The sequence below is a fragment of the Sinocyclocheilus rhinocerous genome, unplaced genomic scaffold, assembly GCF_001515625.1.
Source record: "Sinocyclocheilus rhinocerous isolate Xijiao unplaced genomic scaffold, SAMN03320098_v1.1 scaffold603, whole genome shotgun sequence".
NCBI classification, from domain to species: Eukaryota; Metazoa; Chordata; class Actinopteri; order Cypriniformes; family Cyprinidae; genus Sinocyclocheilus; species Sinocyclocheilus rhinocerous.
In genome coordinates this window covers 2,632,358-2,641,593 of record NW_015656630.1, presented here as the reverse complement: position 1 = coordinate 2,641,593, position 9,236 = coordinate 2,632,358, and the positions used below count along the sequence as shown (strand labels likewise).

Sequence of the window (9,236 nt, the reverse complement as noted above, 5' to 3'; positions counted from 1 at the left end):
AAAGGAATACAGAGATAAGCCTGTCTGTATGGAGTCTGTGTCCTGTGTGGACAAGGGATTAGGAAGGAACGGGGCTTCGTTCACCTTCTCTTTATGCCACTTTTATTTGGTTATCTGATATTACATGAGCCAACTCATATTCATACCATTGTTAATCTTGCATGCACACACAAAAGCAACTTTTTCCTTTGAAAAGAATCAGTAGACAGTGTACATATTAAATTGATCAAGCAATAGGAGTTTGATACTAGCTCTATTTATTACTGTATATTATTTTGAAAATATTTATCCAGAACACCTAGAGCTTTTATGTTATTGAGTCTTCATGTTTTTATATTGATAATTGACAGAATGTAGGCAAACAGAGAAGATTAAGTGGCTAATTTTTATTTTAGAAGAGTTACAATATTCAGATAAATTGCAGTGAACATGCTCACAAAGTGAGAAAAGATTTAGCTGTTGCAGTCTTACAAAGAAGTTAATGGACCTAATAAAAACCCCTAAGGCCCCAGATGATTAGTCATTAAATCTCTCTCATTTCATCACTCTTTTCAGTCCTCTTGTGGACAAATATTCTTGATTAGAAGATATAAAATATTTCTGAAACTGAAATTGGATCTTCATTCTACCAGTCAAGGCTAAAGAAAATGAATACAGATTTTCACCCTTCAAATGAAACAAAAAAACAAAAACAAAGAGAGAGAGATAACAGTGTTATATCCAATTAAGTTAACATTGTTATATCCAATTATTTTAGTTTTTGCCCGCAATCATACACAATTAAGTAAAATGCATTTTAGGGAATATTCTTCAAGGTCTAATGCTCAAAATCTTATTCAGTACACCCTTAAAAATGAATGTTATGCAGTGGTTCTTTGTAGTTCTTCAAACTACAGGTTCTTTAAAGCACATACACTACAAATCAAAGGGGTCCTTTATGTATGTATATGTATGTATTTAGAATAAAATTATTTTATTCAGCAAGGGTGCATTAAATTGATCAAAAGTGACAGAAAAGTCATTTATAATGTTACAAAAGAGAAGATTTCCATAATGATTTTCCTTTGAATCCTAAAAAATGGATAATGGTTTCCAAAAAAAACAAAACATATTAGAATGTTTTTTAAAGGATTATGTGACACTTCAGACAGCTGATGAAAATTCAGCTTTGCCCTCACGGGGAAAAAAAATCACTTTTCAAATATATTAAAATAGAAAACAGTTATTTAAAATTGTAATAATATTTCACAATTTTACTGTATCTTTCATCAAATAAATGTATCCTTGGTAAACAATAAGAGACTTCTATCAAAAATCTTACTGACACCAAACTTTTGAGCGGTAGTGTACATGCAAAAATAGATTTTTAAAGAACTAAAGCATGTTTTCAGAGGAATCTAGAAGAAAGTCTTTTTCTGTCTCATTAAGTTGTAAAATCTAATTGGAACCTTTTATTTAAGAGCATATGACAGAATATTCATTCTACAGAACACAATTCTGACAGTTGAATGATGTTTGAAAATGTGTTTATGAATTTAGGTATCAACAGGTTAAGAGAAGCAAGATGAAGACACCTAAGTCTGGACTGTCATTATGGCATCATTAGGTTCACAGTTCCCAAAGAAAATCTGAAGCCTCTTGTCCACAAAGGTGTTCTTCAAAAAATTTTCCAGTTGCTGCATAGACATCTCTATGACCTCCGCTCCTTCTTTCTCGTTGAGCCCATAGGCTGCAAAGGCCGGGAATTTGGATCGCTCATCAAAGGGGGCATTGTGATCGTAATCGATGCAGCAGTAGGCCGACCACAGGTAGGTAGGAACGGCCACTCGATCGATGTTGTATCTACGGATCATCCTACCAGATGTGGTGACCCCCGTGACTATGTACGCCTTGCCGCGGCAGTAGTTGTTGAGTCGACGGCGGATGATGTGCTCGTGTTGTTTCCAGTGGCCCACGTTGAACTCGCGGATCTGTGGGATCACATTGGTAAGGGTGTACGTGGCTGCCTTGTCATCGGGGTGAGCCTGGTGCTCGTCGGGGTTCAAATGACCTCGTTCGAAATCAACAATGTTTGAGTAGTCATCCAAGACGGCCTGGGCGTCTGAAAAACTGTCGTGGACATCACTGGGAGGAAATGGCTGCATCTCACCAGAGTCTGATGCTGTGGAGAGCTGAATGAATACAGAATATTTTGATAAAAAACAACAAGATTTTAAGGTAGCCTATTTTCAATAAAATATGCACCATTTGGAAAATATATACAATCAGCCTAAGATATTTTGATGTTATTCGTTGTAAAGGTGTTTTTTTGCACTTTTCATGTTCTTAAACTGGCTATAAGACCAGCAAATCAGCTTACCCTGCTGGTAAAAACAGCTTAAACCAGCCTCAGATGGTCAATTAAACTGGTCTCTCAGATGGTGTTCATCTGGTTTAGTATTTGGCAGCTGGTTTCCCAGTCTGACCAAAGCATTTTAAGGTTTTAAACCAGCTAACCAACCAAACGGGAGACAAGATAAGTCCAATTAAGGCTGATTTAATTTAAATGAATTGCTCAATCTAAACTGTGCCTTGTTTTTATGCATCAAGTCTACAAACGTTATTGATACTTGCAGTTATCAAAGCTTTACTCATTATGAGCGAAAACGAGAACTCGACGGTTGGTTACCTGAGGTTCGAACATCCAAGGAACGTCAACCTTCTTGAAGCCGTCGGAGCGTTTAAATGTGTACGCAGAATACACCGGGATGTGACCCACCGCATCATACAGAGTGACATACCGAGGCTTGCCGTTATAACGCTGACAGATCTTTTTAAGTGAGCGGTTCTCCAGACCCCGTGGGGGGGTGCCCATATACATAAACTCACGGCATTCGGGTGAGAAATCTTTCTGCACTTCTGAGCGCACAGTGACGAGCAGAAAGCAGAGAAACACCAGCAAAACAGTCCGGTGATCCATTAGATTGAAATGAAACAGCTCTCCTTCAAAATCTCCTTTGAATAACTCATAAGAAAGTGTCCCGGGGTGCTCATTTTCCATACTGCAGTGATAGTCAAATAACTGCTCACCGCTCACCTGACACACCTGACGGTCCTGCAACTGAGTGGTTATAAAAAGACATTAAAAAAAATCAAGATACCTTCAATTGAAACCAAACAAAATACTGTTCTTCAATATATAAACTACTTATTCTTCTTTTCACTTGCTCCTCTAAATATTTATATTGTTTTGATGTTTTTGTTTTAAAGCATTAAAAAAGAAAAGAAAAACCTTCAATATTAAAAAACTGTTCGAATTTAATCTTCAGATTTTCATTTATCATCACTTCAAAAAGCCCAATATAAAATAAAAACATTGAAAATAATTTTTTACAATTATTTGCATTGCTTATTTCAAAATAAATTGTAATATGTATTACCGTATTGTCCCGAATATAAGACGACCTTTTTGGCTTTTGCAAAATGTTACTTAACCCATTTAATCCCACCAGCAACTATTACCGAGTGTGACGTGTCTAAAAGGATTTGCTGATGCTTTTTACACAGAGTGGGCAATTATAAAGACAGTGCAGAATGTATTGATTTCATTCACATTTGTACATGTTTTGTGTAAATGGTCCCATGACCAGAACTGTTTCATTTTATTCGCCTCTCTTAAAGGTATGCGTGTCGTAAATGCAATACAAATAAAACTACTATTTGAAAACTGACGCATAGCCTACGGCGTAAAGGTTACGGCGTAGTTCCGACGCAGAAGTATAAATCAGCCTTAGTATGTATTGTCCTCATTTGTAAGTCGCTTTGGATAAAGGCTGATTTATACTTCTGCGTCGGAACTACGCCGTAACCTTTACGTCGTAGGCTATGCATCAGTTTTCATTTATACTTCTGTTGATAAGACACTTGTTCTTTGCTTTGTTTTATTTTATATAAGAAGGTGTAACATTAAAATATATTAAAGTGCACATAAACACACCCAAAACTCAAGTACATATGGAGGGAGGGGTTCTTGCAGACCAGTCACAGTGCTTGCGGTCTGCGTAGAATTTGACGCGCTGTTAGATTTTTGGAGAGGTGCACGTCAGGCTACGGCGTATGGGTGTGCGTCTATGCGTAAGCTACGGCGTAGGTCCGATGCAGAAGTATAAATCAGCCTTAAGTGTCTGCTAAATGACTAAATGTAATGTAAATGTATTAGTAGATAAATAATGCTTAAACACTACCTGTGTTAAAATAGTTTTTAAATGTAAAAAAAACCTCCATCCAGCCTCTCCATTAACATGAGGCAGAGTGCCCGAAACGTGAAACAAATAACGCGTTCTACGGAGCCACTAAAAGGTTCGCCGCTTGCTAGCTGGTAGCCTGTTGCATTACAGTACATCAGACATTCATCATGATGTCTGTCAGCCATCGACGATGGCATCATCTATCGGCCCAACCCTAATACATAGCATTCACATGCTCCTCGGTAGGGTTGGGAACCGATCGGTTCTTATTCAGAACCGGTTCTGTTTTTTTGAAAAGAACCAGAACCGTGAGCAATTTCTAAGTTTCGGTTCCGAAAACGGTTCTGGTGCGACACGTGACCATGCGCTGTGAGCAGCCTTGCGCCGGCGTTTCCCGTAAAGATGTCACAAACCAAATAACAGAAACGCCGCCCTGCCTCTTTAATTACTGAGCACATTGTTTCCCATGACGCGCACTCCACAGACGCGCCGCGTCTTTAACTGCCGAACACATCGTTTTCCACGACTACGCACACTCGCGTCTTTGATAAATGTGCACGTTGTTTTGTCTGACTGTACATGTACCGGCAGCACGCAGCTCCTGCCGCCACTAAATTACATTATATTTGTCCCATATTGTCATTAATATACATACTGACTTCAACTTGGACCACTAAATAAATAAACTATTGTTATGTAAGTATGAGGGTTAGATTATTTATTTATTTAGTGTCATTTCAAGAGTGATAAACAAAGTGATAGAAAATATTTTCATGCATTTTAAATGTTTAAAAATGTGGAAACCACTCATTGCATCACACCATCTCCTGACAGCATTATTATTTGTAAAATAGGGGCTTTATGCAGTGTTTGTATACATGGTTATAAGTATAATATTTCATTAATTTAGGGAAATGAACAAGTGTCTTAGCCCTTAAGGGACTATTTGGCCAACCAGCTTATTCCTGCTTGAAAAGCAAAATGTTATTGATTTGATAGTGTAAAAAACATCAACTTGGAAGCACATGCTTTACTCAACATTACTTACTACCTTCCAGCAACACTACATTCAATTAAGGGAAAATAGTAAAAAAAATTATAATAGTTCATTTAAATGGAACCGGAACCGGAATCGTTAGGCATAACTGGAACCGGAAACGGAATCGTTAGGCATAACTGGAACCGGAATCGGAACCGGAAAATTTCTAACGATACCCAGCACTACTCCTCGGATGCTCTCCTTTCCCGAGTTGTGCTTCCCTTACTCTGAGGCTAATAAATGTATTTCACGATCTGGGTCATTATTTAATGCAAAACAATATTTAATACAAAACCACACATAATGTTTCTACTGTATCTCTGTCAATCACGCTGATATTTAGTTAAAATGAGTGAATTGACTGAGTGCTGTCTGTCACTGTCTTTAATCGGTGTTGTGAATGATTCTATGGTATGCCACATGCACTGTAATATGTTTTTAATAAATATTAAATTTTCAAATGAAAATAGCAACATGGATGTTTTATAAAGTATGCTTCATATGTGTTAAGAGCTAGATTTTCGCTGGAGGAAACCGCTGTGGTGTGTTGAGGGGTGAACGCAGTGAAAACTTACAGTAGATGGGAAACCGATTGCTCCCTCGTGACCTTTTGTAAACTGTATTTATGACAAAGAACTGCAAGATACATACTTCATAACAATCTATCGATAAACAGAAACACACACCTTGTGTCCTCTGTTTCTGTTCGAATCCGCTTGCGCTGCTCCGCCGCAGTCTGCGGATTGAAGAGCACGCTGAAAGACAGGGAGGAGACGAAGTCTGCTGCCGTTTTCATATGAAATTTAAAGGTGACATATTATGCCCCAAAATCAAAATGACGGCGCCTTGGGTGTAAACTTACAGATTAAGGGGCGGTAATATTATAATGAGATCCCTTTGCCACGTCACCAAGGGAGCGAAATCAGACGCGCTCGTTTTTTCAGACGCTTGCAAAAAAAGGCTTACCAAAACAAAGTGATTAGGTTCATCTTTTTCACGTTTCCTTGGTTGGTAGATGCACCAGGGACCTGATTATAGCACTTAAAACCTGGAAAAGTAAGATTTTCATGATTCTGCGTGAGCTCTCAACCAATGATTCACCGGAGTTCCGCAAGGACCGCCTCCCTCATTTCCATGCTGCACACGGAAAAGTAAAAATAAATAAATGAATAAATAAATGAATCTGGAAATAAATACATGTGGGAATAAATAAATATAAAAAATAAATAAACGCATGAACAAATACATTTTAAATAAATAAATAAATACATAAATAAATATAAAAATAAATGATAAGTAAATAAAACTTCAAAAGAATAAAAATAAATTTAAAAATAAATACAGAAAATAATACATATAGGAAAAAGGTCATAAAAATAAATTCAGGATTAAATTTGATTACAAATTAACTATATTTGTTTTTATAGAGTCGTTTATTTCTTTATTTTCCTGTTATTTCTTTATTTATTATTTCTGCAGGTTTGGTCCTCCATAGTACCCAACCCTAATGTGAACTACCCAAAAGTTAATTTGATCATTCAAATATGACTGTATTCTGTCTTATGGGTGCATGTAATGTGCGTGCATTTGTTTTGCACAAAAAGCAATCAGTGTTTTTTGTTTTTGTTTTTTCTGCAGGTGTTAGGAGTTGGGAGTTGAATGCTTGGCTATGAAACAATAATTCACAAAAATTCTGAATATAAGTAAAAGAGATTAAGAATTGAGAGAAGTTACCCAGCAATAGTTACGGCATTACAAACTGCCCTGAAAGTATTTTTACAAACAGCAGTTTGCTGTTATTTATGCTGCCACAAATTCTTAATCATAGTGTGTTTTTTCTCTTTCTCTCTAAAGTGCTTTCAAATTGCTTAATCTTTTTTTTTTTTAAAGATCTGAAGTTACTGGCACATAAGGGTGGCGTGCCATCTTTTGGAGCTCTTGTATCTGACTAGATATCCATCAGCCATTATCTCTCTAAAACTGGCAGCTATTATAATACTCATACAGAGTTTAGAATTACCAAGTCCACCTCAGCACACAGAACCCCCATACTGGTCCTGACAGAACCACCTCATTCCTGTCCCCCGTTCATACTGGTCCTTTACAGTCCTGTTCTGTGGACAAGGTACGCACTTCCCCATCACTAAGACATGCTTGTTGTATCATTTTAATCTCACATTTTGGTGTGTTTCTGATTATGATAAATGAGACTCAAAAACCTCTGCTTTATTTTTAATTTTATTTTTCCTTTGGTTAACAGAAACCCTGAGCCCTCTGGACATATAGAATATGACTGCTGAGACACTTAACTTCGGTCCAGAATGGTAGTATATGTATTTCAGATAGTATGACTTTAAATTAACATGCTCTTTCGTGCAAGTGTGCATTTATGGTCAGGAAATGTGGAGCCATGATCCAAAATTCAAAAAGTTGCCCAAAAATAATTTAAATTTTCTGACGTAGCTTTTAGCCAGAGAAACTGTTTTAGTTACCATCCCTTTGGCCAATAATGTTGGTCTATTTACTTCCCAACAACATATTTTACTTGCTTTTGGCACTTGCCAAAAAAAATTAAAAAGGAACACTTTTTTTTAAAGGAACAAAAAAACAAAAAAGGAACTCTTTTTCTTCCGTTGATCTAATTTGATTTCTTTCTAATGCATCATCACTAAAAACAAAACAGGTGTTTTGCACTTATAAACATTTAAAATGTGTTTTGGATAATCTGAATTTTCCCCTTATTGGTATCCTTTGTGAGAAATATTTAGTGTGCAGTAAATTTATGAACTGCCACATTCATTGTGGCTGATTTTTTTTTTTCTTTCTGTCCTACTTCCCTATAAGTGTCAACAGGAGGAAACAGATGTTTCCCCTTTGTGTTTTTTTTTTTTTTTTTTTTATAAAAAAAAGATGTGAGAAATATTTAGTGTGCAGTAAATTTATGAACTGCCACATTCATTGTGGCTGATTTTTTTTTTTCTTTCTGTCCTACTTCCCTATAAGTGTCAACAGGAGGAAACAGATGTTTCCCCTTTGTGTTTTTTTTTTTTTTTTTATTTATAAATAAAAGATCAATCTCTCCTATCGTTTTCTGCATTTACACATTCTTGAATCCAGAATGATTCATTGTTTTTAAATGGGTGATGGAAATAATTACGACGATGTCTGTTTTCTTCAGGCTCCGTGCACTATCCAGAGGGGGGAGTGTGACGTCCCCTCCCCCTTCCCCTGCAATGCCAAAGTCCAAGTTGGCCGACTACCGCTATGGCCGCGAGGAGATGTTAGCACTTTATGTCAAAGATAACAAGGTGAGGTGACTCATGGCTCCTGCAGTAAAAGTCAAATAAATTAAACCGAACAGTAGGGGTGTAAGAAAATATCGATACACGTGAGTATCGCGATATTTTGTTTGGCGATACTTAGGGCTGTGCAGATAATCAAATGCCAATTTCATGAGCATCTCGACAGTAAAGCCGGTTCTGTGATGAGTAGTAAATCTCCAGCACGTGCTTTCAGATGGAGCAGCATTTACTACACAGAGCCGTTCATAATCGGCAATGAATCGCCTGCGATTTTGAACGTGATATTGCGTAGCTTGTCAGTGAACTACGGCTCTGTGTAGTAAATGCCGCTCCATCTGAAAGCACGTGCTGGAGATTTACTACTAATCACAGAACCGACTTTACTGTCGAGATGCACATGAAAATCGCATTCGATTATTTGCACAGCCCTAGCGATACTGTATCAATTCTCAAAAATGGAATATTGATATTTAAAAAAAAATAATCATACAAGATTCATGGCAGTTGTTTCGTTTTGAGTTCATATCCCGACCGCTAGATAGAAGTCTTCATCTCTGAACTTAAACAGTGACAGGAAATACTAGCATTAGGGCACGCCACTAATGTTAGCATTAATATAGTTCGCTGCTAGTAATGGAGGATGAAAGAATTGTTCCAGTTCCCGTTTCG

General features: G+C 37.0%; 1 protein-coding gene and 1 pseudogene across 1 annotated transcript; one reads left to right on the top strand and one right to left on the bottom strand.

Moving 5' to 3' along the window:
- Positions 1 to 1,574: 1,574 nt before the first annotated feature.
- On the bottom strand, positions 1,575 to 3,089 carry LOC107720553 (endonuclease domain-containing 1 protein-like). The gene is made up of 2 exons (XM_016528281.1): positions 2,669 to 3,089; positions 1,575 to 2,171 (listed from the first exon to the last, which is right to left on the bottom strand). The coding sequence occupies exons 1-2, from the start codon at positions 3,038 to 3,040 to the stop codon at positions 1,575 to 1,577; spliced, it is 969 nt and encodes a 322-aa protein (XP_016383767.1). The 5' UTR covers positions 3,041 to 3,089.
- A 3,818-nt stretch (positions 3,090 to 6,907) lies between these two features.
- LOC107720552 (PERQ amino acid-rich with GYF domain-containing protein 1-like) overlaps positions 6,908 to 9,236 on the top strand; it is a 14,848-nt pseudogene continuing 12,519 nt past the window's right edge.

Bases quoted from the DNA above. Each gene is read 5' to 3' on its own strand.
- LOC107720553 (XM_016528281.1), bottom strand. From the start codon at position 3,040: ATGGAAAATGAGCACCCCGGGACACTTTCTTATGAGTTATTCAAAGGA. The intron at 2,172-2,668 runs GTAACCAACCGT...GTATTCATTCAG, and splicing joins CTTGGATGTTCGAACCTCAG to CTCTCCACAGCATCAGACTC.